General features: G+C 42.5%; 2 protein-coding genes and 1 long non-coding RNA gene across 5 annotated transcripts; 1 reads left to right on the forward strand and 2 right to left on the reverse strand.

Moving 5' to 3' along the window:
- On the forward strand, positions 1-24,905 carry LOC141786096 (acyl-CoA-binding protein-like). 3 transcript variants are annotated; one of them, XM_074664818.1, is made up of 6 exons: positions 14,703-15,016; positions 16,629-16,753; positions 23,880-24,062; positions 24,204-24,321; positions 24,573-24,635; positions 24,776-24,905. In XM_074664818.1, exons 3-6 carry the CDS (start codon positions 24,057-24,059, stop codon positions 24,847-24,849), a joined length of 261 nt encoding a protein of 86 aa, XP_074520919.1. In that variant the 5' UTR covers positions 14,703-15,016; positions 16,629-16,753; positions 23,880-24,056; the 3' UTR covers positions 24,850-24,905. The 3 variants fall into 3 exon arrangements, 2 of the variants coding, with proteins under 2 accessions (XP_074520919.1, XP_074520920.1); XM_074664819.1 differs by lacking the exons at positions 23,880-24,062; positions 24,204-24,321; positions 24,573-24,635; positions 24,776-24,905 and adding exons at positions 18,388-18,497; positions 18,578-18,636; positions 18,895-19,678; XR_012597623.1 differs by lacking the exons at positions 14,703-15,016; positions 16,629-16,753; positions 23,880-24,062; ... (1 more) ...; positions 24,573-24,635; positions 24,776-24,905 and adding exons at positions 1-156; positions 18,578-18,636; positions 18,895-19,678.
- Positions 20,893-21,435, reverse strand: LOC141786126 (uncharacterized). The gene is made up of 4 exons (XR_012597630.1): positions 21,379-21,435; positions 21,259-21,292; positions 21,135-21,166; positions 20,893-21,047 (listed from the first exon to the last, which is right to left on the reverse strand). It is a non-coding gene; the product is annotated as an uncharacterized LOC141786126 (long non-coding RNA).
- On the reverse strand, positions 21,817-27,277 carry LOC141786095 (cilia- and flagella-associated protein 221-like). The gene is made up of 12 exons (XM_074664817.1): positions 27,004-27,277; positions 26,412-26,509; positions 26,241-26,321; positions 26,038-26,145; positions 25,783-25,944; positions 25,638-25,699; positions 25,488-25,551; positions 25,302-25,393; positions 25,098-25,182; positions 23,287-23,333; positions 22,871-22,929; positions 21,817-22,777 (listed from the first exon to the last, which is right to left on the reverse strand). Exons 1-11 carry the CDS (start codon positions 27,113-27,115, stop codon positions 22,875-22,877), a joined length of 966 nt encoding a protein of 321 aa, XP_074520918.1. The 5' UTR covers positions 27,116-27,277; the 3' UTR covers positions 21,817-22,777; positions 22,871-22,874.
- Positions 27,278-27,694: the final 417 nt, after the last annotated feature.

Below are 27,694 nucleotides of genomic sequence, written 5' to 3' on the forward strand. Positions count from 1 at the left end.
GAGCTCGATTTCTAAGGTAAGTGGAGAAAACATTAACTCATGTGAACCTTTCTAGCTGAACTCAGGTGATTTTTATTGTCTGTTTCATGTCTACCAGAGGCCTCGGCAGAGCACCTGTTGGAAGAAGAGGAAGAAACAAAGCGGCCATCTTTTCAGGTAAGGTTTCTCTCCACTCGACTTTATTTTCGGTACATTATCCCGGTTCATTATCCAGCCCACTAATTCCACTCTTTGCTCTTTCCGCAGGCTCTCGGCTGGCTAACGTGTGACCGGAGCCTCAGAGCAGTCTCTGTTTGTGATGTGTTAGCTCTACAGGCCGTGAGGAACCGAGCAGTGGAAGAGCCGGGGCTGTGTGGGAGAGTTTGGTGGAGCTGGGCTACTCTGTAGTTCCAGTCCACCTTACTCCTCTCCACACAGACCTGGTTTGACTCCTGCTCAGTGTTACTTCAACGGCCGGTAGAGTGAAGCGCAGCACAGACACGCTGCTCTGAGGGGAAAGTTGCTCTGTGGCTTTTGTCTCTTTGGTAGTCATTGGCAGGCCGGAACCGGCAGTCTCTGCCTGCGACGCGTTAGCTTAGCAAGTCGCTGAGTAACCGAGCAGTGGAAGAGCTGGGGCTGTGTGGGCGAAGTTTGGTGGAGCTGGGCTACTGTGGTGCATCAAATGTATTTCAGTAGTTACAGTCCACCTCTCTTGCGTCCACACAGACCTGGTTTGACTGCTGCTCAGTGTTACTCTAACGGCTAGTGGAGCGAAGTGTGGCGCAGGTATGCTGCTGTAAGTGCAAAGTTGGTCCGTGGCTGACTTTGCTCAGTCATTGTGCGTGTGGAACCTCAGAGCTCCGTTTGTGGTGTAGCTAGCGGTGTTTGGTGGAGCTGGGCTGCTCTGTGGCTCTGTCACTTTGCAGTTACAGTCCATCTTACTCCTCTGCTGCGCTGCTCTGAGGGAAAAGCTGCACAGTGGCTGGACCCTGTCTTTGACATGTTGTCTTAATGTTGCTTACAGTGGTCTTTTTCCTGTCTGGTAAACTGTGTTAAGAGAATAAAAAAACTTTTGTGTGAATAACTTGTCTGTTATGATTTTGTACTTTATTTTTTGTACTTCACTTGTAGTGAAATTCATGTGCAGGAACAAACACTTTGGCTAAACTTTTCTCTAACTACGGTCATAATACACTAAAATTATGCCACAACTTTTATCTTCTTACGATCATAATGCCCAAAACTTAGTAAGGTTTAAGCCATCCGCTATTTTAGAGTAAATAATCAGCTCTTATTTTGTAAAATTGGTCTATTATAACATTTAGCCTATTTATAAGGCTTAATCTTTATAACTCTATATGGATAAAGCAAATGAGTAAGAAAAACGCAAAGAAATAAGGGTAGTCTGGCATTTTAACAAAAATGGGGCGTGGGACTTACCCAATTTTCCCCAAAATTTGGTTGAGCTGAGTGTGGGACTTACCCAAAAAATTATGGACATTTTCTAAGTCAAAAAATATATTTTTTTTCTGACTTAGAAAACACTGAACACACTGAATTATTTTGAAAGGCTTGGATTGAGTTTTCGTGGTAATTAAACATCGCAGAGAAGCTGTTCGGGTTTTGTTTCCGTTGCTATGGTTATCCTGTTGATTCGTGACTACAATGGCGCTGTGAAGACTATCCTGAAAGGGCTCAGTTTCCCATGAGCACTCGCTCTTCCTGTTGTGTGAACGCCACACTCATGGCGTGCTTTTGTTTTGTAGCATGGATGGAGGTCGAATCATCTTTTAACTCTACTTTTCTTTGTTTCAGACATCTTCTCCCAGGATGCAAAGCGACGAGGTAATGTATTTATTTACAGTTTGCTCATGCTTGAAAGATGAAAGCTGTTAGACTTTGTAAACTGGGTTAATACCGTAGTTTAGTACCAGACCAGCCCCGGCCCGGCTAGCACATGACGCTAAGTTAACGTAGAAAAACAGGCGTTAATGCAAATGATTGGTATTTAATGCTGCTGCTACTCCAGGCTGAACACAAATATCCTCTGCTGCCTTTAAATGAAGAGAGTAGAAGTTAAACATAAACAGGGATGGTCACATGTGGGTTCAGCTCAGACATAATTACAGTTCCAAAGGAGCAGTGCATCATGGGAGGTGATTCACTGTGTGCAGCTGCATCAGAGGAAAACATCTTTTAAGATTTGATGTAATTCTTATTCTTAAAATAAAAATAGCAGATTTATTTCTTGATGAGTGACGGTGTGTTTCAGTATCCTGTGTGAACACAAGAGCAGACATAAATGTGAATGATTCCTAAAAGCACTCGTGTAATGATATGTGCAAATGATGTATGATATCCAGTGTTCAGGTGGCGAGACGGCAGAGATACCGGGCCTCCACGCTCCAGGAGAGTACGACCTGGCGGGGAGACATGCTCCTTTTGGGAAGTCAGGACAGACGCGGTTGGTGAGTCAGTGTGTGGATGGGACAGTAAAGTAATGGTTAGCTGCAGTTCGTTTTAAAACTTCTCTGCTTCCAGGTGAGGTTTTGCTGACACCAACAAAGATCTAAAGTGGTCTCCTGTTGCTGATTCATCGCAGTGGACTGCTGGAGAACATCCCTCAGGTGCTGCCTGCAGACCTCGGTGCTTATTTTGCCTGGGAGCGGTCCTGATGCTGTCCCCTCTGGATGCTCAGAGGGTTCTCCTCCAGCTTCAGCCTCAGGAGGACGCCTGGATTGTTGGTCCACTCACTTGTTAGCAGCCAGGTAGGACTCTGAGATTACAGCTGAGGGTAACAGGCTGTAAAGACAAAAGGATTCATATTTGTTCTTCTGATGCAGGAGGAGAACCTGTGGAGGTCCACAACCTTTAACACGACCTGCTGGGTGAGGGAGCAGCATCCAATCAGGAGGCAGGTGTTGGGAAGAATGGTGACAGTGACAAGCCGCTTAAGAGGACCAAAGTGGGAGTCCTCATCTCCAGCTCAGGTGAGTTTCTGATAAACAAACAAGATTTAGTGAAGGACACACATCTGACTTCCTCTCCACACCTACAGGGACCAACCTGCAGGCTCTGATAGATAGTTTTGACCCTGATTGTGATATGTTGTCTGTATCTCCTCTCCAGGTCGTTCATCGCAAACTGTACAGGAAGAGATGGATGCTGGAGGAGGCAGTGCTGGTGCTGAGTGGAGACACAGAGGAGAGTGTGTCGGCCAGGATCAGAGAGGCTGAGCACAGAGCGTTCCCTGCTGCTCTGATTGTCAGAGGACGGACACATCATGTGGAAGTCAAGTTAAAGAGGTCTTTGTTAACTGTGGTTTTCTATCATCTTAACAACGGTTAATTTTACTTTAATGTCAAAATAAAGAAGATACAGTGCATTCACAGCCAGCTGGTCTTTGATTTCTGATTTGTGAAAGTGGAGAGAACATCTGAAACAGTTTTGAACAAAAATGACTTACAGTGGAACTGACCTTGTAATTGATGGTGTCATTTGTAGTTTTTTTCATGTTTTCCACATGGAGCAACATACTCCATGTGTTAGTCATTATTTAATCTGTGTCTGTGAATAAAAGAAAACCATGTAGTGTGAAGATTCTGCAAAACACGCAGCTTAAAAAGTTTTTTTTCCCACGCACAAGTTTGTGTAACATACTTGAAATGTGTAAATGTTAATCACACTTCATGCTAAAAGTTATCTTTTGAAATAAAGTGATGATGAAGTACATTCTATGGTGTGTGTTTCTCTCATGTAATGTCCAATTACATGGACATTTGTCAGTCTCATCCCCTGCTGATGTTTATCAAAGTGTGTAACATGTTAAATAAAAAGAAATGTGGAATGAAATGATGAAAAGTTTTTTCCCTCATTCTTCTCATGGACAGGCAATAAGTCCAAAGCTTTCATGAACCCAAACCACGAGAACTCAGAGCTCGTTAAAGCAGATCTCAAACAAATAGTTTGAATGATCTCAATGAACTTATTGTATCATATAGGAGTGGGCAGGTCTTGTAGTTATGTTAGGAGGTCATACAGGTGTGCCAGCAATATTGCAACATGGATCTAGACCTCATAGAATCTACAGAGGATCATTATAGAACTAGATCATATAGATCAGTTACAGCATTTTGATTGCTAATTGGTTTCAGGTGTGTTAAAATTATATTATAAAAGCAGGGCAGTTTACAGAATCAGTGCTCAGTCTTCTTGAAGACTCCGTACCGTCCACATCTCTCCTGTCTCTGCAGGTTTCTCTGCTTCACTTTCCCCAGACTGAGTCTCAAAGTAAGGTACATTTGCCTTACTATGGACTTTGGTTTGAGCAAGATTTACTCTATCAACTCAATAATTTAACACTTTTTTTACAAACTCTCTGCTAAACTGTTTTAGACACAAAGACACAAGGTAAGTTTCTTTTTTTTCTTTATTTCAGTGCATTTCTCAATAAACCGTCAAAGTACCCATTAATTTCACTCTCTTTTCTCTTTTCAGGTGCAGTTTGCTCGGTTTGTTGGAGGAAGCTCGATGAAGCCTGAAAGAAAGAAGAACAAACATTACTTTTGTGCACGTCTCAATTACTGGCTAATGCTACCGTTAATCCCACTCTCTCCTCTCTTCTCAGATCCTTCGGATGACTCGGTTGTTGCTCCTGCTGGAAAACCTCGCGTTCCCGACATGTCCGACGTCCTTCAGGCCGCTTCTGATGATGGGCCGGGAGCAGGGGAGGCCGGAGAAGCCGGGTTCCTTCATGCTAGCTTTTCGATGAAGCACGTGGAGGCTAACAGGTGAGGTCCTGTCGTCTGCTCGGTCTGTCCGCCTGCAGAAAAAGAAGAAAAAAAATATTAGCACATCTCAGTTTGTTGCTAATCCTACCACTAATCCCACTCTCTCCTCTCATTTCAGGACCTTTTCTCGGCTCGGTTGGTTGCTCTTGCTGGTCCACGCGGTTTCCAGCATGGCGGGCGTCTTTCCGGTCGCTTCTGATGACGCGCCGGAAGGTGGAGTTGTGGGTGTCAGTTTGCTGCCCACCTGCAAGAAAAACCACACTTTCAGCTCAGCTTCTCGGTAAAAGTTAAAAAAAAAAAAAAGCTTTTCACGAGCTGAGAGCCGGCTTCTTTTCACCCCGTCATCACCAGGAGACCGCGAAGAAGCCCCACATCCCCGTCAGGGAGTGCACTTGCTCGGGCTGGAAAAGCATCTAGCTTAGCTTGAGCAAGGACACTTCCGGACGGGGATGTGGGGCTTCTTCGCGGTCTCTTGGTGATGACGTGGTGAAAAGGAGCTGGCGCTCCGCTCGTGAAAAGCATTTTTCCCAAAACTTTAGTCATTTTACCAAAATCCAGTCGATGAATCCACTAATTCCATGCTCTCCTCTCATTTCAGCCTTTTTTTTCGGCTCGGTTGGTTGCTCTTCCATGACGGGCGTCCTTCCGGTTGCTTCTGATGACGCGCCGGAAGGTGAAGATGTGGGTGTCAGTTTGCTGTCCACCTGCAAGATAGACCATGCTTTCAGCTCAGCTTCTCGGTAAAAGTTTTTAAAAAAGCTAACCACGAGCGGAGAGACGACTCCTTTTCACCCCGTCATCACCAGGAGACCGCGAGGAGCCCCACATCTCGGCCAGGGAGTTTACTTGCTCGGGCAGGAAAAGCATCAAGCTTAGCTTGGTGTTTCTCCAGCCCGAACAAGGACACTTCCCGACGGGGATGTGGGGCTTCTTCGCGGTCTCCTGGTGATAACTGGACGAAAAGGAGCCGGTTCTCCGCTCGTGAAAAGCATTTTCCCCCAAAACTTGAGTCATATTACCAGATCCAGTCGATTAATCCACTAATTTCTTGCTCTCCTCATTTCAGGCCCTGCTTCTGAAGACTCACCTGGAGGTGGAGATGTGGGAGAAGCCTCGTGTCCTGGTGTCGGCTCGCTGTCCGCCTGCAAGGAACCACGCCTCAGCTCAGCTTCTCGGTGAAAGTGTGCTTACCACAGGCGGAGAACCGGCTCCTTTTCACCCAGTCATCACCAAGAGACCACGAGGAGGCCCCACATCCCCGTCGAGGAGAGCCCTTGCTCGGGCTGGAAAAGCATCAAGTTTCGCTTGGTGTTTCTCGGGACCGAGCCAGAGACCTCCTTGACCAGGATGTGGGGCTTCTTCGCGGTCTCTTGGTGATGAAGGGGTGGAAAGGAGCCGGCTCTCCGCTCGTGGTAAACATTTTTTAGCAAATTTTTTAAGTCATTTTTCCTAAAATTCTGTCGATTACTCTACTAATTCCATGCTCTCTCCTCTTTTTCAGGTTCCAGTGAAATTGTTTGGTTTTGACTTTGATCTCTTGCAATAAAAATTCTCAAACGAACTTCAACTTTTTTGTCTTGTACTTTAACACCAACATTTTACTTTTAGAAATGTAAAAAAAAAAAAAAAAAAAACTTTTTCAACTTTAAAAAAAGTTTTTTTAAATCATATTTTAAATTTCTAGTCAAATAAAAAATGTAAAAAAAATGAAATTCATGAAAGAATGAGCATGGACAACGGAATAAATTTGAATAAATCTTTATATGCAAATTCAGTTAATGAAGGGGTGTGACCCAATACAAGCCCACGGACAAGGTTCACCTCAGGGACGCCGAAGCGCCCACTGAAGCAGCAAGCTAGCAAACACGGACTGAAAGAGACTAGCCTCTGTGTGCCCTTCCTCTCAGGGCAGGCTGTGTTTGTGCCGTGTTAGCTTTACCAGCTGTAAGAAACCACAAGCAGCAGTCAAACCAGGTCTGTGTGGAGAATAGAAAGGTGGACTGTAACTACCGAGTGGAGTGAAAAACACCCCACACGGTAGCCCAGCTCCACCAAACTCTCCCACACAGCCCTGGCTCTTCCACCGCTCTGTTCCTTACAGCTAGTAAAGCTAACACGGCACAAACACAGCCTGCCCTGAAGTTCCAGTCACACAAAGACTAGAAACAGAAAGAAAGTAGCCGCTGTACAACCTTTCCCTCGGAGTAGCATGTCCATGTCGTGGTTCACTCCACCAGCCACTGTAAGTAACCATGAGCAGCGGTCAAACCAGGTCTATGCGGAGAGAAGAAAGGTGGACTGTAACTACTGATAGCGTTACACACACCACAGAGTAGCCCAGCTCCACCAAACTTTCCCGCACAGCCCTGGCTCTTCCACTGCTCGGTTCCTTACAGCTCGGAGAGCTAACACGCCACAAACAGTCTGCCCCGAGGTTCCAGTCACACAATGACCACAGCAGGTAGGAGAAAGAAAGAAATGTCCGTGTTTGCAACTCACCAGCGTCGCACAGAACCTGTAAAAGAGGAGAAAAGGTCGAATTAGTGGGTTGATTAACCTCAGGTGGGTAAATCAAAGCACGTGCTCAGCCCGAGGAAGCCCCGGTGTAAACTGCAACACTATTCAACCAAATAAAAAACTACGATGTCTTTAAATAAAATAACAGTAAAACAGCGTTTAAGCACATAAAGAATAACTAAATGTGGTCAAATATCAGTAAAAAAGGTTCCGGTTAGCTCTACCGTTAGCATAAGCTTTAGCCCTAGCGGTAGTTCGCAAACAGCGGCCGTTTACTCTATTTCTATGTTTCCGTTCACACGCTGACTCACCGCATCCTTCGCGAATTTCTTTCTTGGTCCCACGACTCTCTTTTCAGCCCAAAAATCTATTTATTTTCGATAAAATCAGAAAACGGAGAGCTCGAGCTGCGACCACGCTGTAGAGACGCCATGTCCTGATTGCCAACTTCCGGTTCCGACGTCACGTCCGGAGAGGAGGTCATTGTCCGCGCATGCGTACGAGCAAAAACAAAAAAAAACTTTCACAAAAAACAGAATAAAACACGATTGATAGTTTTTTCGTCATTTAATATCTATCGAACTCAGTTTGAGAAAAAAAAAATATTGTTTTAATCAAAGAAACTCACATAACGTGTTAAAAATAAAGCGCTTTCCTATGGAACTACAAACATGGCTTCATCTACCGGAACTGGAAGTACGTATTTCAATAAGCGCATGCAAACACTGTTTCGTTGCACAGAATTTGATTTGTTTTGTTCTTCTTTTTTCTTTCTTTATAAAAAATTCATGTCAAACCTTAAAGCAGCCACTCTTGTTTGAACTTTTTTCTTCTTAGTTTTTTTTTTTTAGTTATTTCTAAAACGAATTGGCCTCTTTTTTTCTTTCCTTTACGTTCTTTTACGTTCATATTGTTAACTTTTAATGCTTTAAATTAAAACTTTTTCTTGATTTTGTTTAATGTTGGTTTAGGCCTTTTTTATATTGATAGAATGTTCAATAAATTAAGAAAAATAAAAGTAGCGTAGTCTCCCGGGTGTTTGCCGTCATCTGGTGTTCAAAAATTATATTGCAATCATAGCATGGTTGCAGCAAAAATTTTGTCCACAGGAGGGCAGAAAACCCCCAAAAGTGGTGATGACGTCAATATGCACTGTTCCAGATGGAAATCTATTTATTGGGATTTGATTGAGATACTTTCAATAAATTTTGAATTTTCTCATCACACAGGTCATCCGGTTTGAGGACATCCTATTTTTATTTCCTACTGCTGAACTGTGTGCCGAGCAACTGGTAAGTAACACTTATTATCTCCATGTGGGATCAATAAAGTATTTTTGATTCTGATTTTGTTTGTGCAAATTATTCTCAGGTTCCCATTAGCTTTACAAACCATCAGCTATTTCTCAAAGGCTTCTGGATTAAAATTGAATTTAGATAAATGTGAAATATGCTCAACACTGAGCCGTGTGCACATAAATTCTGACAAATGTAAGTCTGTTTTAGATAGATGGTTACAGAGAGATATAACAATATTTGAGATAATTCTACTTACCAAGACGGATAGTCTGTCCAGACTCATTTACCCAGCACTTTCTTTACTTCTAAAAGAGAAAATGATAGAACATATAGATAGTATCAATTTCAAGTTCATTTGGAGAAACAAATGACAATGTCAAAAATTACAAGGATGGTGGTGGAAATGTGATTGATTTTGATACTATGAATGGTGTTTTAAAAATTAAATGGTTAAAATTCTATATTCAAAACAAACACTCTATATGGTTTATTCTTCCTGATCTAATATTCCAGAAAGAGGGAGGAAGAGACTTTTACTATGTTGAGATTTTGATTACAACAGGCTTCCTATTAAACTTTCAGCCTTCCATCAACAGGTCCTGCTCTATTGGAAGTTGATTTATAAACATAATTTTACTCCACACAGCACCCCTTTGTGAAACAACAGATATGTGCTTCTAAAGAATAAATCTGTTTATTCAGAGTTTGGGTGGTTGCTCATTGTATGGATGCTAAAGGGAATTTATTAAGTTTTAAACAATTTTGAGAAAAATTGTGACTGACATGTACTTTAAGTTTTTTTAATGGGATTATAAAAGCATTCCCAACTTCTGTGAAAATAATGGTTAAGAAGGAAATGATCCACTCTGAGGTACTGCCTGGACTGAGACAGCTCTGCTTTAAAGGTTCTGACTTGTGTGAGGATAAATGCACAAACAAATTCCTTAAAAAAATTTTTTTAGAGCAAATTTGCCCCAATCCAATTCAAAGTAAAATATTTCCTTCAAGAAATATATTTCATCCACTACTCCCAAAAGTAAAGGATTAAATTAAAAATTTTAAATGAAATCTATCCCACAAATCAATTTTTAAATAGGAGATGTAATTGAAATTAATGGCTGCTCTTTTTGTGGGGATTTTCCTGTATCTATTTTTGTTATTTATGTTATTTCTCAATCGTATGGCCTCTTTTTTATCTTTCCTTTATGTTCATGTTGCTATCCTATTATACTTTGGATTGAAATGTTCCCTTGATTTTGCTCAACCTGAATTATGTTTGTACTATTTGATGTTTATGTTTGCTTTTTTTGTTTGTATTAATTATATTTGTAAAAAAAGTACGTACTAAAATAAAAGCATGCAAACACTGTTTTGGTTTACAGAATGCTGATTTCATGTGTTGTTGTTTTTTCCCTTATAGAAATTTATGCAAAACTCTAAAGCAGCCGCTCTTGTTTGATAGTGGGCTTGGAAGAAGGTGCTTCTGAAACATCTTCTACAGCAGCCCTGCTTAAACTAAGATAGGTCGACCAAGGTGAGGGAAAAGGTGCAGTAAGAGATTAACTGTAGCAGTACCTGATAGTTATTGAACTTTTGTCAGTGTTTAACTGAAGCCTTCATTAGGACCATACACATGCATAAGGAGCAAAGATGCTGATTAAGGGCTGCAAACAACACCAGCTCTTTCTCTAAAGAGATTTGCAGCTTGCACAAACACAAAAACAACAAGATAACATTATTTTCTAACAGCAGTTTTGTTGTAAAGAAGAAGAAAAAGACAGAAATTGGTGCATAAGGGTGAGATGAGGCACCAAATCAAGCTCTACAGACACAAGGAAAGGTAAAAGGATTATTTGTTGTGATTTAATTTCATCAAATGTTTCCCAAAAGTCAATTTATAAGACAATAAATAAAAAGGCAGCACTAGCGTCCCGGTGTGGAGCCATTAAGTATGACCAATGTGCTGCCCCTCCCGCCCCTGAGTCCTGAGCCCCTCCCAACCCTGATGCTGTGAGTTTAATTAAGATCACCTGGCATGACACCAGCATGGCTTCAGCACCTAGACGCCCTCGTGTGGAGACTTTAGGTAACGTGCTGCCCCCGATGCCCCCCACTTCCCCCACCCTGCGAGCGCTCCCCCCTCCGCCTCCCCCGCTCAGCACTGAACCCCCCCCCCGCACCCCCAACCCTGAGCACTGAGTCGTGTGGAGCCGTTAAGTATGACCAATGTGCTGCTACCCCCCCCCCCCCCTCGCGCGCTCCCTGCGAGCGCCCCCCACTCCTTCCACCCCGCTCCCTGCGAGTTGACACCCCCCCCACCACCACCACCCCCAACCCCCCCCCCCCAACCGTGAGCACTGAGCTGAGCAGTTACACACCTAATCAACCTCACCTGGTTAGTGTGTGAGAGCAAGACTCTGCTAAAGGCTCAAACAATGTAACTGAGATTGTGACAGTTCTTTACCACTCCTCACATAACCTGCATGTTATCAGCTCACCTGAGCAGCAGGATGAAGTGTTATCCAACAAGCTTAAGTTTAAAATAATTCACATTTTATCAATACACTCCTATAAGTAAAAAAATATAAAAATTAAAAAATTAAATCCACCAAACTGAGAGAAAAATGATGAAGAAAATCTGAGTAACTCCTCACACAGAGTGTGTAAAGATGTTAATATTTGGGAAGATTGAGGTGCTTTAATACATTTATTTCTAATGAAGGGCGGACTAATATTAACACCCCCCCCCCCCCCCCCCCCCCCCCCACAGACACACATATCCCCCCAACACACACCACACACACACACACACACACACACACATACACACGTACACACATAGCCAACACTCCACCTCCCTTGCTCAACCCTGAGCACTGAGTTGTTCCCCCGCCCAACTCTGAGCCACACGTCCACACACACACACCCAACACACACACATGCAGATCCACACACACACACCCAACACACACACATGCAGATCCACACACACACACCCAACACACACACATGCAGATCCACACACACACACCCAACACACACACATGCAGATCCACACACACACACCCAACACACACATGCAGATCCACAAACACACACCCAACACACACACACATGCAGATCCACACACACACACCCAACATACACACATGCAGATCCACACACACACCCAACACACACACATGCAGATCCACACACACACACCCAACAAACACACATGCAGATCCACACACACACACACCCAACACACACACATGCAGATCCACACACACACACGCAACACACACACATGCAGATCCACACACACACACCCAACACACACACATGCAGATCCACACACACACATCCACACACACACACACACACACACACACACACACACACACACACACACACACACCCTGAGCACTGAGCTGAGCTGTAACCAACTTCATTAAGATCACCTTGTTAGTGTCTGAGAGCATGACTCTGCTGAAGGCGTATGTCACTGGGCTACACACACACACACACACACACACACACACACACACACACACACACACACACACACACACACACACACACACACACACACACACACATAGCCTCAACCCCACCTCCCTTGCTCAACCCTGGCGCATATGATTGAGATGAGGCTCAAAATCAAGCTCTAAAGACACGAGGAAAGGTGAATGAGTTATTTGTTGTAGTTTAATTTCATAAAAAGAAGATTGAGGTGCTTTAATACATTTATTTCTAATGAAGGGCGGACTAATATTAACACCCCCCCCCCCCCCCCCCCCCCCCCCCCACAGACACACATATCCCCCCAACACACACCACACACACACACACACACACACACACATACACACGTACACACATAGCCAACACTCCACCTCCCTTGCTCAACCCTGAGCACTGAGTTGTTCCCCCGCCCAACTCTGAGCCACACGTCCACACACACACACCCAACACACACACATGCAGATCCACACACACACACCCAACACACACACATGCAGATCCACACACACACATCCACACACACACACACACACACACACACACACACACACACACACACACACACACACACACACACACACACACACACACACACCCCTGAGCACTGAGCTGAGCTGTAACCAACTTCATTAAGATCACCTGGTTAGTGTCTGAGAGCATGACTCTGCTGAAGGCTTATGTCACTGGGATACACACACACACACACACACACACACACACACACACACATAGCCTCAACCCCACCTCCCTTGCTCAACCCTGGCGCATATGATTGAGATGAGGCTCAAAATCAAGCTCTAAAGACACGAGGAAAGGTGAATGAGTAATTTGTTGTAGTTTAATTTCATAAAAAGATTCCCGACAGTCAATTTATAAGACAGTAAAAAAAAGGCAGCACTAAGGCGCCCTCGTGTGGAGCCATTAAGTATGACCAATGTGCTGCCCCTCCCGCCCCCCAACTCTGAGGTTGTGAGCTTAATTAGTATCACCTGGCATGACACCAGCATGGCTTCAGCACCGAGACACACACACACACACACACACACACACACACACACACACACACACACACACACACACACACACACACACACACACACACACCCACACCCCACCTCCCCCGCCCATCCCTGAGCCGTGTGTTGAGTTGTTACGGACCTAATCAAGCTCACCTGGGTAGTGTCTGAGTGAACTGAGAGAAAAATGATGAAGAAAATCTGAGTAACTCCACACACAGAGTGTGTAAAGATGTTAATATTTGGGAAGATTGAGGTGCTTTAATACATTTATTCCTAAAGAAGGGCAGACCTATATTAACAACTCCAGACACACCAAGTACAACCTACACACACACACTCCCTGTTGATGTCATTTATGTGCCAAAGATATTTGCATCTAATCTCCACCTCAATGAAAAATAAACTATCAACAGCAGCTCCTTCTGCAGAGATTTGCAGATCGCACCAACACAAAGAACTGCAGTTTTGTTGTAAAGAAGAAAAAACATCAAGTATTTGCACATATGTGTTAGATAAGGCACTAAATCAACTTCAAAAGACACCGGAAAGTTAATGAATTATTTGCTGTCTGTGAATTATTTCATTTCATCTAATTTATCCCAAAAGTCAATTTATAAGACAATAAATAAAAAAAGACAGCGCTCTGACGCCCTCGTGTGGAGACATTATGTATGAGCAATATGCTGTCCCCCTCCCACCCTGAGTCCTGAGCCCCTCCCAACCCTGAGGTTGTGAACTTAATTAAGATCACCTGGCATGACACCAGCATGGCTCCAGCACCGAGACGCCCTCGTGTGGAGACATTAAGTATGACCAATGTGCTGCCCCTCCCGCCCCCCCAACCCTGAGTCCTGAGCCCCTCCCAACCCTGATGTTGTTAACTTAATTAAGATCAGCTGGCATAGCATGAGCATTCTGACGCCCTCGTGTGGAGCCCCCCCCCCCCCCCCCCCGGACTTAATCAAGCTCACCTGGTTAGTGTCTGAGAGCATGACTCTCCTAAAGGCTCAAATAATGTAACTGGAATTGTGACAGTACTTTACCACTCCTCACATAACCTGCATGTCATCAGCTCACCTGAACAGCAGGATGAAGTGTTAACAAACAAGCTTAAGTTTAAAATGATTCACATTTCACTGATACACTCACATGATTTACAACAAGTTATCCACCAAACTGAGAGAAATGTAAATATACAAAATCTGAATAACTCAGATTTATTCCTAAAGAAGGTCAGACTTATATCAACTACTCCAGACACACCAAGTACAACCATCTAATCTCCATCACAATGACAAGTAACAAACAACACCAGCTCTTTCTGCAAAGAGATTTGCAGATCGCACAAACACAAAAAAACAGCAAGGCAACATTATTCTCTAACTGCAGTTTTGTTGTAAAGAAGAAGAATCAACCAGAAATTGGCACATAAGGGTATAAGATGAGGCACCGAATCAAGCTCAACAGACACGAGGACAGGTAAATGAATTATTTGTTTTCTTTAAGTAACTTATTTCGTCTAACTTAATTTTAATTCCAATCTAATCCAATTTATCTCCAAAGGCAATTCATAAGACAGTAAATATAATGACAGCATGCCATCAGCGCTTTAACGCCCTCCTGTGGAGCCGTTATGTACAATGCACTGCAACGAAAAGTGACGCTGACTCACCGAAGGTCGAGAGCTGTAGAGGGCACTCCAGATCCACGGTCCACCTCCAAACAGACGCACGGACTGCAGACAGCAAAGTAAACACACTCAGCTGGAGTCCGTGGATACTCGTGATGCGTTCAGGTACACGTTAGCCTCTCTGCGTCTCTCTCAGGGCGTCGATCGAAAGGAAGGAGTCCTCCGCTGGTTCGTAAACATCCCTGAAGTCTCCTCGTCCTTCGTGACAATAAAAAGGTGCGAAGTTACCTGTAAACATGTTTAATGGACACGTGCGCCCTGATTTTACAACATTTGTTGTGTCGTTGTTACAACTTCCGTGTTTACACCCTACGTCACTGTGACGTGTCATACCAGTTGCCAAATGTCAAAATTGTTCATTTAATTTGCATATTTGATTAAGATATAACTTGAGAAAATGGTTCTCAGTTAATTTTAATGTTAATTATACAGTGTATTTTATTATCCCATTCTATTTTCTCCCTATTTTAATTTCCTACTGCTGTACTGTGTGATGAGAAACTGATAAGTTACACGAATTTATCTAACTTGGGATAAATAAAATATTTTTGACTAAGATTTTGTTTGTGGTAATTATTACCGGATGTTTGCCGTCATCTGGTGTTCAAAAATTATATTGCAATCAAGTCATGTTTGCAGGATAGTTTTTGTCCACAGGAGGGCAGAAAACCCCCCAAAGTAATGATGATAATTAATATTTCATGTGGAAATCTCTTTATGTGAAGATTAAATTAAAAAAACACAGAGATACTTTCGAGAAATTTTTAAATTTATCAACACACAGGCAACTTAAAAAAAAGATTAATAATGTTAAAAAATGCTATATAAAATGTAAGTTAATAAATTATTCCGTTAATTAACCTTTTTACTGCACTGGTAAACCTTAAACCCACAGAGATATTAACACAACTACATTTAATTATTTTGCAATGCTAGAATTAAGCAGAAAGATGACAAACCTTGTTATCAAGGATGAAACTTATATAGAGTGTAAACATATATGTAAATACATACATGTTGATATGACAGAGGTGTTGATATTTCTCTGTTAAGGCATGGAAATGGGATTTATTGTAAATATGACAACATGAGGGGGTCTGTCTCCTGTTGTAGCATGTTAAATATCGTTCAAATGGACTCCAGCTTCACTGAACCCTCTCTGTTTGATCAGACAAACTGAAGCTTCAGAGGAGTTGTTGGTTTGCAGAGGATCAACTCTCTGAGGAACTGGATTACACAGAGTTGTGTTATCATCAGGAGAGTGTTCAGTAGTTGACACAGCTTTTGTTTAATAACTAGTTATATTTTTAAAGTCCTTTTTTACAGTAAGTTGAGTACAAGATGTCAGACAGAAGCAACAGTGTGACAGACTGGCAGCACCAAGCAGCCTTCTTTATGTTTTACTGAATAAATTAAAGCAAAAAGAAATTAAAGAAAATTTTAGGACATCTGAAAAGAAGAAGAGAGAAACACAAAAAGCAGTTTCACAAAATAAAGATAGATCAGCTTTTGGAAGAAAGATTGCAGTACAGTTGTTGTCCACAGGAGGGCATAAATACTCACTATTTTCCCAATTTTAAAATGCAAAATTCACACTTTGACCACACGAGGGCGTAAATACTCAGCATTTTCCTTAACCTAAAATGCAAAAATATTTGAATTACAGAACCCGAGGCTGTAGAAGCTGCATGGTATAAATATGTCCACTTAATCAGGAATTAGCTTCTATTTCCTGTGCCTTTTACTGCACTGTTGTCCTATTTCTCATGCTGTTTTTTCTTATTTTTACATCCTCTGACTGATCTTCTTCTCCCTTTTGTTCTCTCAGACATTAAGTTCAGAGTTGACAGAGGCCAGAGATGAAACCAAGAAGTTACTGAACGATGTTCTGCAGGCAGAGAATGTGAAAAGGAGCCGAGACAAATACAAAACCCTGCTCCAGATCTGACCAAGGTGATGGCTGCGATAATGTGTTGCCTACCTGTTACCTCTGGATAGTGTGTCTGTGAGTTACAGCCTCACTGTTACCTGTCAGTGCATGTTCAACTTCTGTATAAATACACGATAACAATCACTCTTCACAACTTCCCTTTAGTATCTGATAACCTGACCTTAACACACATCCATCATAAAATACAGGTCACAAAATACACCTACAAAACATCTGTGGAGGTGTCACTCCATTTTTTTTTCAGAATATGAAAAAAAAGTCATAGTTTTTTTCTAATTTGTTTTTATTTATTATTTTTTTAATGTGGACATGATTTCTTTATTCATTTTTTTTGATAGACTGTGCTTTATCTTATCTTAAAACTCCACATTTGCTCCTGGATTAAATTTCAAGTTTTGGTATTTGTTCATTTTTTCAAAGAGGAGTGAGACTTCAGAACAAACCAGCAGGCTCCAAGCCTGTAAACAAGGTCAAAGGACACCTATATTTCAAATCAACAAAAGAGATGGGAAACAAAAAAAATAAACCACTGTTACTTTAAAATTAGGTCTGCCTTACTTTAAGCATCCATCTTTAAAACAGTCTTCATTTCTTTACTCACAGGTTGGAGTTGGAGAACAAATCAGCTCATAGGTTTTATCAACAATATGTTGCATACCTTGGCCATACTTTTGGGCCTCCATATGTCAAAATCAAAAATAATCATCTTTACTTAGAGGAGTGACACTTCACAACAAACCAGCTTGTTAGAAACACTGAGGGTGTAATTCATCTGTTGAAATATTTTTCTATGAACTTGAATTTGGTGTGTGAGGAAATGTTTAGTGTGCCCACCTGGCAGGTGCTCACAAACTTTTAGCTTCCTTTGGAGAGAGGATGTGACAAGAAGTCAAAGGGAGCAAGATTCAAACCCATGACTAGTTCATTCAGAGTCAGGGTCTTCAGCTCCTGAGCTACAAAGACACAGAAAGCTTCAAGTTTTTCTCACACTTGATGTTCTTCCTCTATATATATCTATATCTATATCTATATCTATATATCTATATATCTATATATCTATATCTATATATCTATATCTATATCTATATCTATATCTATATCTATATATATATATATATATATATATATATATATATATATAAATACACACACACACACACACATATATATATTTTTTGATGCTTCTTTTCAACTCCGGGCATTTCTAAGCAGAGACTTTAAGCACAAAACGTAAATTAGCAGTAAGAGGTAAGTGCAGTTTAAGCGCCACAGGTAAATATATATATAACTATTTATTTATTTTAATGCACAATCTGGTATATATAATGGTTATTAAAAGGGTAGTATTCATTCTGTAGTTTTATTTATTTATGTATCTGTCATAATTTTATGTTCATCTTTTTCTCTCAGCTTTTGATTGGCTGATTAATCCCTGAGTGGCGCTGCTGCCTCCTGTGAGCGGAGGATGTTTTTGTGTATAATTAATTATTCACACGCGTAGAAAGAGTAATTAAGAGAAATGAAATTGAAATGAAAAAACAATACGTTGAAATGCTGTGTCAGTATTTCAACATAATTATTAGTTTTTGTTCCCTGACGGTGACGTCCTCGGCGGATGTGACGTTGTAACCGGAAGTTGCCAATCAAGGCAAGATACGCGGGAAACAGGTACGGTATAAAAAGGGGATTCAGAAGACACAACGGTTGATACACGAAGGGCGATGAGACCCGAGCTCGATGTCTCAGGTAAGTGGAGAAAACATTAACTCATGTGAACCTTTCTAGCTGAACTCAGGTGATTTTTATTGTCTGTTTCATGTTTACAGAGGCCTCGGCAGAGCACCTGTTGGAAGAAGAGGATCAAACAAAGCGGCCATCTTTTCAGGTAAGGTTTCTCTCCACTCGACTTTATTTAAGGTACATTATCCCGGTTCATTATCCAGCCCACTAATTTCACTCTTTGTTGTTTTCTTTGGCTCTCGGCTGGCTACCTGAGGCCTCGGCAGGGCACCTGTTGGAAGAAGAGGAGCAAACAAAGCGGCCATCTTTTCAGGTAAGGTTTCTCTCCACTCGACTTTATTTTCGGTACATTATCCCGGTTCTTTATCCAGCCCACTAATTCCACTCTTTGCTCTTTCCGCAGGCTCTCGGCTGGCTAACGTGTGACCGGAGCCTCAGAGCAGTCTCTGTTTGTGATGTGTTAGCTCTACAGGCCGTGAGGAACCGAGCAGTGGAAGAGCCGGGGCTGTGTGGGAGAGTTTGGTGGAGCTGGGCCACTCTGTAGTTCCAGTCCACCTTACTCCTCTCCACACAGACCTGGTTTGACTCCTGCTCAGTGTTACTTCAACGGCCGGTAGAGTGAAGCGCAGCACAGACACGCTGCTCTGAGGGGAAAGTTGCTCTGTGGCTTTTGTCTCTTTGGTAGTCATTGGCAGGCCGGAACCGGCAGTCTCTGCCTGCGACGCGTTAGCTTAGCAAGTCGCTGAGTAACCGAGCAGTGGAAGAGCTGGGGCTGTGTGGGCGAAGTTTGGTGGAGCTGGGCTACTGTGGTGCATCAAATGTATTTCAGTAGTTACAGTCCACCTCGCTTGCGTCCACACAGACCTGGTTTGACTGCTGCTCAGTGTTACTCTAACGGCTAGTGGAGCGAAGTGTGGCGCAGGTATGCTGCTGTAAGTGCAAAGTTGGTCCGTGGCTGACTTTGCTCAGTCATTGTGCGTGTGGAACCTCAGAGCTCCGTTTGTGGTGTAGCTAGCGGTGTTTGGTGGAGCTGGGCTGCTCTGTGGCTCTGTCACTTTGCAGTTACAGTCCATCTTCCCCCTCTGCTGCGCTGCTCTGAGGGAAAAGCTGCACAGTGGCTGGACCCTGTCTTTGACATGTTGGCTTAATGTTGCTTACAGTGGTCTTTTTCCTGTCTGGTAAACTGTTAAGAGAATAAAAAAAACTTTTGTGTGAATAACTTGTCTGTTATGATTTTGTACTTCACTTGTAGTGAAATTCATGTGCAGAAACAAACACTTTGGCTAAACTTTTCTCTAACTACTGTCACAATACACTTAAATTATGCCACAACTTTTTTCTACTTACTATCATAATGCCCAAAAATTAGTAAGGTTTAAGCCATCCCCTATTTTACAGTAAATAATCAGCTCTTATTCTATAAAATTGGTCTATTATAACATTTAGCCTATTTATAAGGCTTAATCTTTATAAATCTATATGAATAAAGCAAGTAATAATAACATGAAGAAATAAGGGTAGTCTGGCATTTTAACAAAAATGGGGCGTGGGACTTACCCAATTTTCCCCAAAATTTGGTTGAGCTGAGTGTGGGACTTACCCAAAAAAATTATGGACATTTTCTAAGTCAAAAAAAATTATTTTTTTGAGACTAAGTCCTGAAGTTTCAGGCTCATGGAAATTAATTAAGGGGGAATAATCAGTCTTTATTTGATGAATGAAGATGATGAAGGGTAAAGTGCTTTGAACTGTTGGAGTGAAAGACTGACTTTAATTAAACTTATGTGAACTGAGTCCATGAAAATGTATGAAGTTAGTTGATGACAATTTCAAAGTTGACCTTTGAAACTGGCATCAACTAACTCCACACATTTGCATGGACTCAGTTCACATAAGTTCAATTAAAGTCAGTTTTCAGAGTGAAAAACCTGTTTCACCTCTTAGAGCTTCTTCGAAAAGCGGCCGGGAAAAAACCCGTCTTGCTGAAGTTCACCAAAAGGGGGGAAGGTGTTCCCCAGCAAGAGCGAGCCGGCCGAGGCTACTAGACAACAGTGGGCTTTAGTGACCACAGACCAAGTCACTGTGTTGCTTTCTGCTTCGGACAACGGAGACGACAGCAACACTTGCCCACTCGATCGGATCCCGGAGCTTTTCGAAGAGCTAGCGGACAACCGGACCAACAGTGGGTTAACTCTCTGTGCTCAATGCGGGAGGGACAAAACCCGCATCAAGTGTTGTTTCGTGAGGACTGGACAACCGAGACAACGACAACACTTTTCCCACTTTGCGGAGCGTCTTCGAAAAGCAACCGGAACCGGGGACAAAAAAATCGAAAAGCACTGGGGCTACGAGGCAACAAGAGAAGACACCCACTTTTCTGTACAACGATCGAGAGGAAACCTGCGAGCTGGAAAACGTCTTTACACAGCAAAATCAGGGTTTTTAATCCTCTCACAAACCGAGCCAACAGTGGGGTCTCTCTTCATTCAGGCCGCCCTGAATTCAAAGCCACCAGTGTTTTCTTTGAGGGAACCGAGCCAACAACGCCAGCAGCTCCTGAAACAGAGCGAGGGGTTACTGAAGGGTTCATACTGAGTCAATGACAAAAGTGTGAAGTTAAAAAAGCTAAAATAAATACTTAACTGGTGTCAGTCTTTTCCGGATGAGTTAAAAACCTGGGGAGACCAGAGAAATGACGTTGGGTTAGTGGGTTGTCACGTTTCAGCTCGATCAAACTGCTACATATAACCAAAGCGGACAAACTTACCTCGCTTTGCTTTTGTCGTAGCTTGGTTGAGAACCTGTGAACACAGCGTGGAGTTAGCGAGCTGACAGAGAACAAGTACATCATGAATTTACCATTAATGCCAGAGTAACGCAAACTCACCTTTTCCTTTTGGATGCGAAGCTAAAGGGTTAGCTTAGCTTAGCACGGACAGAACCTGTACAGAAAGAGAAGAGTTAGTGGGTTGATGGACAGCAAGTTGGTCAAAGTGCAAAGCAAACTCACCTTGAGTGTGTTGTGACAGCGTCAAACTGTACCCTGAAGTGCTCCCGTTAAGTGTCTCCAGCTACACCGCTCACACAACCGAATGACCAATCAACGACGCCCCTGCTGTACCACGTGACTGCTGTATATCAATCAATGACGTCACTGCACCGCGACGCCTCTGCTACACGTGACTGCTGCAAAAAGGCCATATTTAATAAACACTCCATAATCTGTTTATGAAGTTAATTTGAAAATTCTCTCAGCTTCATTTCATACAATAAAGCTGCGATTATTTCTTTAAAGCTCGTCTTCTTCGTCTCATTTATTTTAAACATCAGCCTCTTTCATTATTTTTATTCATTGCACACAGAATTCAAAGTGAAACAAAAACACACTCACCTTAAAAAAGGACAAACACATTCAAGCTGCCACCGTGTTTTCAGATGCAGGGTGAAACGATCAATATTAAACTGGACATAACACACATTCACTGAACAGTTGGACTACTGGATGAATGAACAACACTGACACTGTTTCAAAAACTGTTTACTAAGAGTATCAAATTATTTTCTGGACTACAGTTACATGCAGGGCTGGAAATCACATCCTGGTCGTCAACGCGTCAAAGAGGAAAAACCAGCTGTGTGGGTTAACAGGTGGAGGTGTGGGACACAGATCGGTTTGTATTAACAAGACAGAAGTGTAGTTTTACATCATCAAACCACAGTCACTTTGGTGTGTTAGCAATCAATAAAAATATATTTCACTATGAGTGAGAATGACAGGGTGAACTGCCTTCAGAAAACATATGATTGTATGAAATTCACTGTACAAAAAACATGGCCATAGTTTTATTTCTGCACTACTTTAAGCAATACATTCACACTTTACAATGGCACAAACTGGTGTAATGATCCTTTATTTTCTGTGTCTCCTGACTCTACACATCTAGCAAAGCATCCCTTCTTTAAGTCCCCTGTGTGTACTTTGATCCTTTCTCTAAACGGACTACTTTTTCTCCCTGACTCTCAGTTTGAGGGCCTAAAGCTGACACATGAGGTCCTAAAAGTCCCTGAAATGTTTCTTTCACCTCCTGTTTGGATACATGATGTGTGTGTGTGTATGTGAGCATTTCATTTAGCATAACAAGCGTAAGGTTCGTTCCTGCATCAGCTCAGTGCGACACACTGGCCTCCCTTTGTGTTCCTGTGGAGCACTGGACCTCCTCTGATTGGGTCCTTCAAGGTGCAGAAGAGGCAGCAGGTCTTCAGATGGACATTGTGCATGTGATGAACTGTGAACACAAAGGGAAAGTAAACAAAAAGTGGCTTCAACAGGAGCTGGGGCTCGATTATCTCATGCTGCAAAGATGTGACAGTTCACTTACATCATCAGACTGGAACATGACAGATCCCTGCTGCATGGTGTCTCTCCGCTTGAAGTTGTCTGTGTGTCAGAAACACATACATTGGCAACAGGTGGATTATTTATTTTTCATTTTTACATAAGGAGGTCTGAAAGTGTGAACAAGTTATGCAACGTTTTCTTTATAAAACCTATGATTCTGGAAAAAAACAGAGTGACACCTCCACAGATGTTTTATAGGGGCATTTTGTGACCTGTATTTTATGATAGATGTGTGTTAAGGACAGGTGAGTGAATACTAAAGGGAAGTTGTGAAAAGTGTGTTATTGTCAACACAACTTCCGAACATGTGTGCATGTTTGGGAGCTCCAGGGCCTGCTATGTTACCACACTGTTCCTACAAACAAAGGATGACTTTGTGACTTCTAAGTTACTCACATGACGTTGAAGAAGTCGTTCATCCACTCCAGCTGTCCACACCTTTCCTGCAGAGAAACAAGAGACACACCAACATTAGCTCAAAGTTTGCTCCAGATTTAGCAGATTAAAGGAATCAGAAATCATGACTGATGTACATTTGCTCATCCTTTATCCTTTAACTGCTGCTTTGTCTCCCGGTGAGCTCATAAACTCTATTTTTGTTTGATCTGAGGAGTTTTAAACACCCAGCGTGAGGGTTTTCATCAAGAATCTGCTCCTAATGTGGGGAAATATCAGACTATGTCTTTTTTTAAGAAAAAAGACAGGGAAGAAAAAAACAATAAACACAGTTCAGAAGCTTTAGACCACCACTTCCTGCCAGGTTGCTCATGTTCTCTGTCCACAGCATCTTCAAATCTCACCTTAGCTGAAGTAAATATATCAAGACAGAGTCCAACTCTGACTGACACATCATTCACGCCAACATTTAGTACATTTATCCCCTCACTCATTTAAAATACAACCTCACATCTTTGTGTTCAGACCTCTGATTACATGATGCTAACTACTTGAAGCTGCAGGTAAAATATAATTCGCTCTTCATTTCAAAGTTCACAGATCTGCCACAACAAACTACACTTGAAATTCTCACTTGCAACAATGTTTTCATATTGGCATGGAGCCTTGGTAACACCTCAACGGTGACTCACGGTGTTGCCTAAGCCACACCAGGACCAGATCATCAGGCAGCGCTTACACGACGCCACACGCAAAAACGAGACGCTGCCATGACCGTAAGTACTGCTTTCATTGTTACTCCATAAACACTTTTCTCACAGTTACTCATTTCAGGTTGCTTTGATGTTATACTAAGTTTGGGGTTGCACACTGCTCATGTTTACTATTAACCTGTGTGTGTGTACTGTTTCTCTCAGGAAGCATTCGAGCGAGCTGTGAAGGAGGTCGACACCCTCAACATTCCACCTGACTCCCCTGACGACTTTATGATATACGGTTTATTCAAGCAAGCCACAGTTGGTGACATCAACCAAGGTCAGTCCATCTGGGAACAATGTTACATTTCAAAAATTATATGTTCATGACACTTTCACAAGAAAATTTTGCTGGCCAGGTTGACTCTTGTCACTGGGTGGGGTTGGAAACAAATTAGCTCAAACTGGTTGTGTCATCCAGCTCTTTCTAAAACAACAAACACTAAGCCTTCAGCCAGCAGTCACTTCATGCTACTTGCTAATAACTTTGTGTCAGCCTTCAATAAGTTTTGCTGTGTTGCTCATCCACAGAACATCCAGGGCTCTTGGACATCTCAGCTAAAATGAAGTGGGAAGCATGGAATAGAAATAAAGGTTTGGAGTTTCCCCTGTTGTCTTTTTCTCAAGATTACATTTTGGGTTTGCTCACCTCTCTCTACAACTACATATTTATGTCCGGGGCTTTAGTCATGCTCAATGAAATCTCTCCTTTCTTTGACTGGACACACCAACAGGTCTCTCCAAAGACGATGCAAAGGCTGCATTTGTGGAAGTGGTGGATATGCTGAAGAAAAAGTGCAAGCCCTGAAGCCAGTTTCTGACAAATGGAAACATTAAATACACTAACAGAAATATGTAACACCGAATAAAGTATGCTGGTACTTGGACTGCTCTTTTTCTTCTTAGATACTTCCATCTCACACGGTCTGAACAAGTGCACATTTAACAAAACAAATCAACTCTTCTACTGACTTGTAACTGTAACTTAGACTCTGGATCCCACAAAAACACACACAGCACTGACAGCAGCTTTCTATTTTTTACTTGTGCTCACACTTTGTGGATTGATGGACGTGGACCAGGACAGCCTGTCACCAGAGGAGGTGGAGGGCCAAGGAGGACTGTACTGGAACACACAGACCTACAGACCACACAAAAGCGCCCTGATTGACACACACACACCTCTAAAGCTGCATCATTTACTCTCTCTTCACAGCAAAAATAAACCTGATACTCTCATAAAGTGTAGCACTTCCTTACCTGCGTGGGAAGCACTCACAGCTGAGCTCTGATCTCTTGGACGGACCGCTTAACAAACTCAAATCCATCCTTCTCACCGCTCTGGACCAAAACTGGTGTTGGCAAACAAAACCACAACAGGCCGTGTCAAAAAACTGTCTTTTTTTAACCACTCCAATCAGCTTCATCAGTTTAATCATCTCTCACCTCGCGATCCAAAAAGCTCTTCTCAGCGTGGGACGTTTTAGTTTCACTCTCTGGGGTTTGATACCTGCAAAAACAACATTCTTCAGACTACACCTGCCTCTTCATCACTCTAACTTTGTTATTTCATGCCAGCTGTGTTAAATCAATCACCTTGGTACAGGACACAGGTGGAAATCCAGCTCGCTCTCCAGGTATTTCAATGTTTTGTAACTCTGCACACACACTGAATCATCAATAAACACAGCTGGGATGCTCTACTGTTTTTATTTGACTCATATTTCATCTACAAACTCACAAAGATTCGGAGGGGGTTTCCTGATGGCTGTTGGAGAAAACTTTCAGGGGCGCTGAAGTCCAGATTCAACTCATCCCACGATGCTGCATCCACCTCCTCGTTTCCAAGCTGCTCTTCTTCACAGGGATGCTCCACTCCACAAACATCGGGCCAAACGTTGTCCTAAAACAGGAAAATAATTACTGCACAATCAAGACTGTACTCCAAGAATGAACAAACACATAAAACAGTTCAGTCTGGACTCTGTGTGCTTACAGCATCTCCACTGCGGAGCTGTCTTTGAAAAGTAGAAGGGATGTAAGAATCAAACGCCTCCCACGCCGACACAGCCTCATAACCCACAAGCTTGGAGCGCTGAGGAACCTGAAACCACCACAAAAACACCTATTCTTTCCCAATGTGCAGGTTATCAGACACATTTTCAATCACATTCACTGCTGCAAGAAACAAAAACTAACTTGAAGGTTGAACAGAGGAACAGAGGTCGTCACAGCGGCAGCACTTGGAGTCACAGGAAGTGTGTCCAAGTCGCTCAGAGCCTGCACAAAACAAGGAGAGAAACACAAACATCAGGAGGAGCAAAGTGTATTTCACTTCACAGACTCACATCAGCTGTGTTATCCACTCACCAGAACATCACTTTCATCACAAAAAACCTTCAAAGAAGACGGAAATACTCTGTCTGGAGACATTTCTGCATCCCACCTCCCATCATCCTCCTTCTCACCTGAAGGAAAGAAACAACAATATCACTATAAATACCAGAGTTTATCCACAGAACGGATAAATGATGCTAAGTTACTTCTGACAGAAGACGCCAAGAGATGAGGAAGTCTGTGCTTCATCCCACATCTGATCACAACCTGGAAGGAACCACAGAGACGCTGCGCGCGCTTGTATTTCCATTCAATGTTTACACTCTACCTCCATTGTGGCCACACATCCGGGTAACTCGCGACCTCAGGTGCAAACACTCAATTGGAGTTAAGAGTGGGTGTGGCACTGTTGTTGTTGTTGTTGTCCACGTTGCGTGGAAAAACTCGCTATAAACATTCATTAATATCATTCTTCAGGTAGTGAGTCCACCGTTTAAGCATTTCCCCTCTCACAAACTGCTCAACCTGACCAGCCTGGCACCTCACCGCATCACTTTGTTCCACCTGCATCCATTCTCACTCACATTAAGCCTCTTTTGAAACTTTAGGAAATTAAATTACTTACTTACAAAACACTCAGGGTATCGCGAAGCTTTTACGTCAAATCTCTCGACTTTCACGCATGTCTCCACGCCACTTCCTCCTGTCTTGTTGTCGGGCGCCACACTCGTTGCCATAGGAACGACTGTGCTCTTAGAGGCGGAGCTAATGCTAACAGCTCGTCAACAGGACCACTGACAGGACGCTGACGGTGAAAAGGGGAAACGGGGAAACGCCACTTTCAGGCCACAAATTCACATTTACTTCACTTTATGGAAGAAACGTTGCACTTACAGTTCTTGTCCACAGGAGGGCACAAATAACATTATTTTACAACTCTTAAAAATACACAATGCACACTCTGACCACACGAGGGCGTAACAACTCTGCACTTTGGGGCCTCCAAGGGGGACTCCTGGAAACAAGGTCAAAGGACACCTTTATTTCAAATCAACAAAAGAGAAGGGAAACAAAAAAAAGAGCAAATTTAAACCACTGTTACTTTAAAATTAGGTCTGCCTTACTTTAAGCATCCATCTTTAAAACACTCTTCATTTCTTTACTCACAGGTTGGAGTTGGAGCACAAATCAGCTCATAGGTTTTATCAACAATACGTTGCATACCTTGGCCATACTTTTGGGCCTCCATATGTCAAAATCAAAAATAATCATCTTTACTCAGAGGAGTGACACTTCACAACAAACCAGCTTTCATT

This window comes from Halichoeres trimaculatus, unplaced genomic scaffold, assembly GCF_033239565.1.
Source record: "Halichoeres trimaculatus isolate MK-OKI-2021-1 unplaced genomic scaffold, fHalTri1.1 fHalTri1_scaffold_24, whole genome shotgun sequence".
Lineage (NCBI taxonomy): Eukaryota > Metazoa > Chordata > Actinopteri > Labriformes > Labridae > Halichoeres > Halichoeres trimaculatus.

Coding starts and splice junctions, on each gene's coding strand:
- LOC141786095 (XM_074664817.1), bottom strand. CDS start 27,115: ATGGCAACGAGTGTGGCGCCCGACAACAAGACAGGAGGAAGTGGCGTG. Junction 26,510..27,003: donor ATACCCTGAGTGTTTTGTAA/GTAAGTAATTTA, acceptor TCTTTCCTTCAG/GTGAGAAGGAGGATGATGGG. Junction 23,334..25,097: donor CACGTCCATCAATCCACAAA/GTGTGAGCACAA, acceptor GTTTCTCTGCAG/GAAAGGTGTGGACAGCTGGA.
- LOC141786096 (XM_074664818.1), top strand. Junction 24,322..24,572: donor AGTTGGTGACATCAACCAAG/GTCAGTCCATCT, acceptor GCTCATCCACAG/AACATCCAGGGCTCTTGGAC. Junction 24,636..24,775: donor AGCATGGAATAGAAATAAAG/GTTTGGAGTTTC, acceptor ACACACCAACAG/GTCTCTCCAAAGACGATGCA.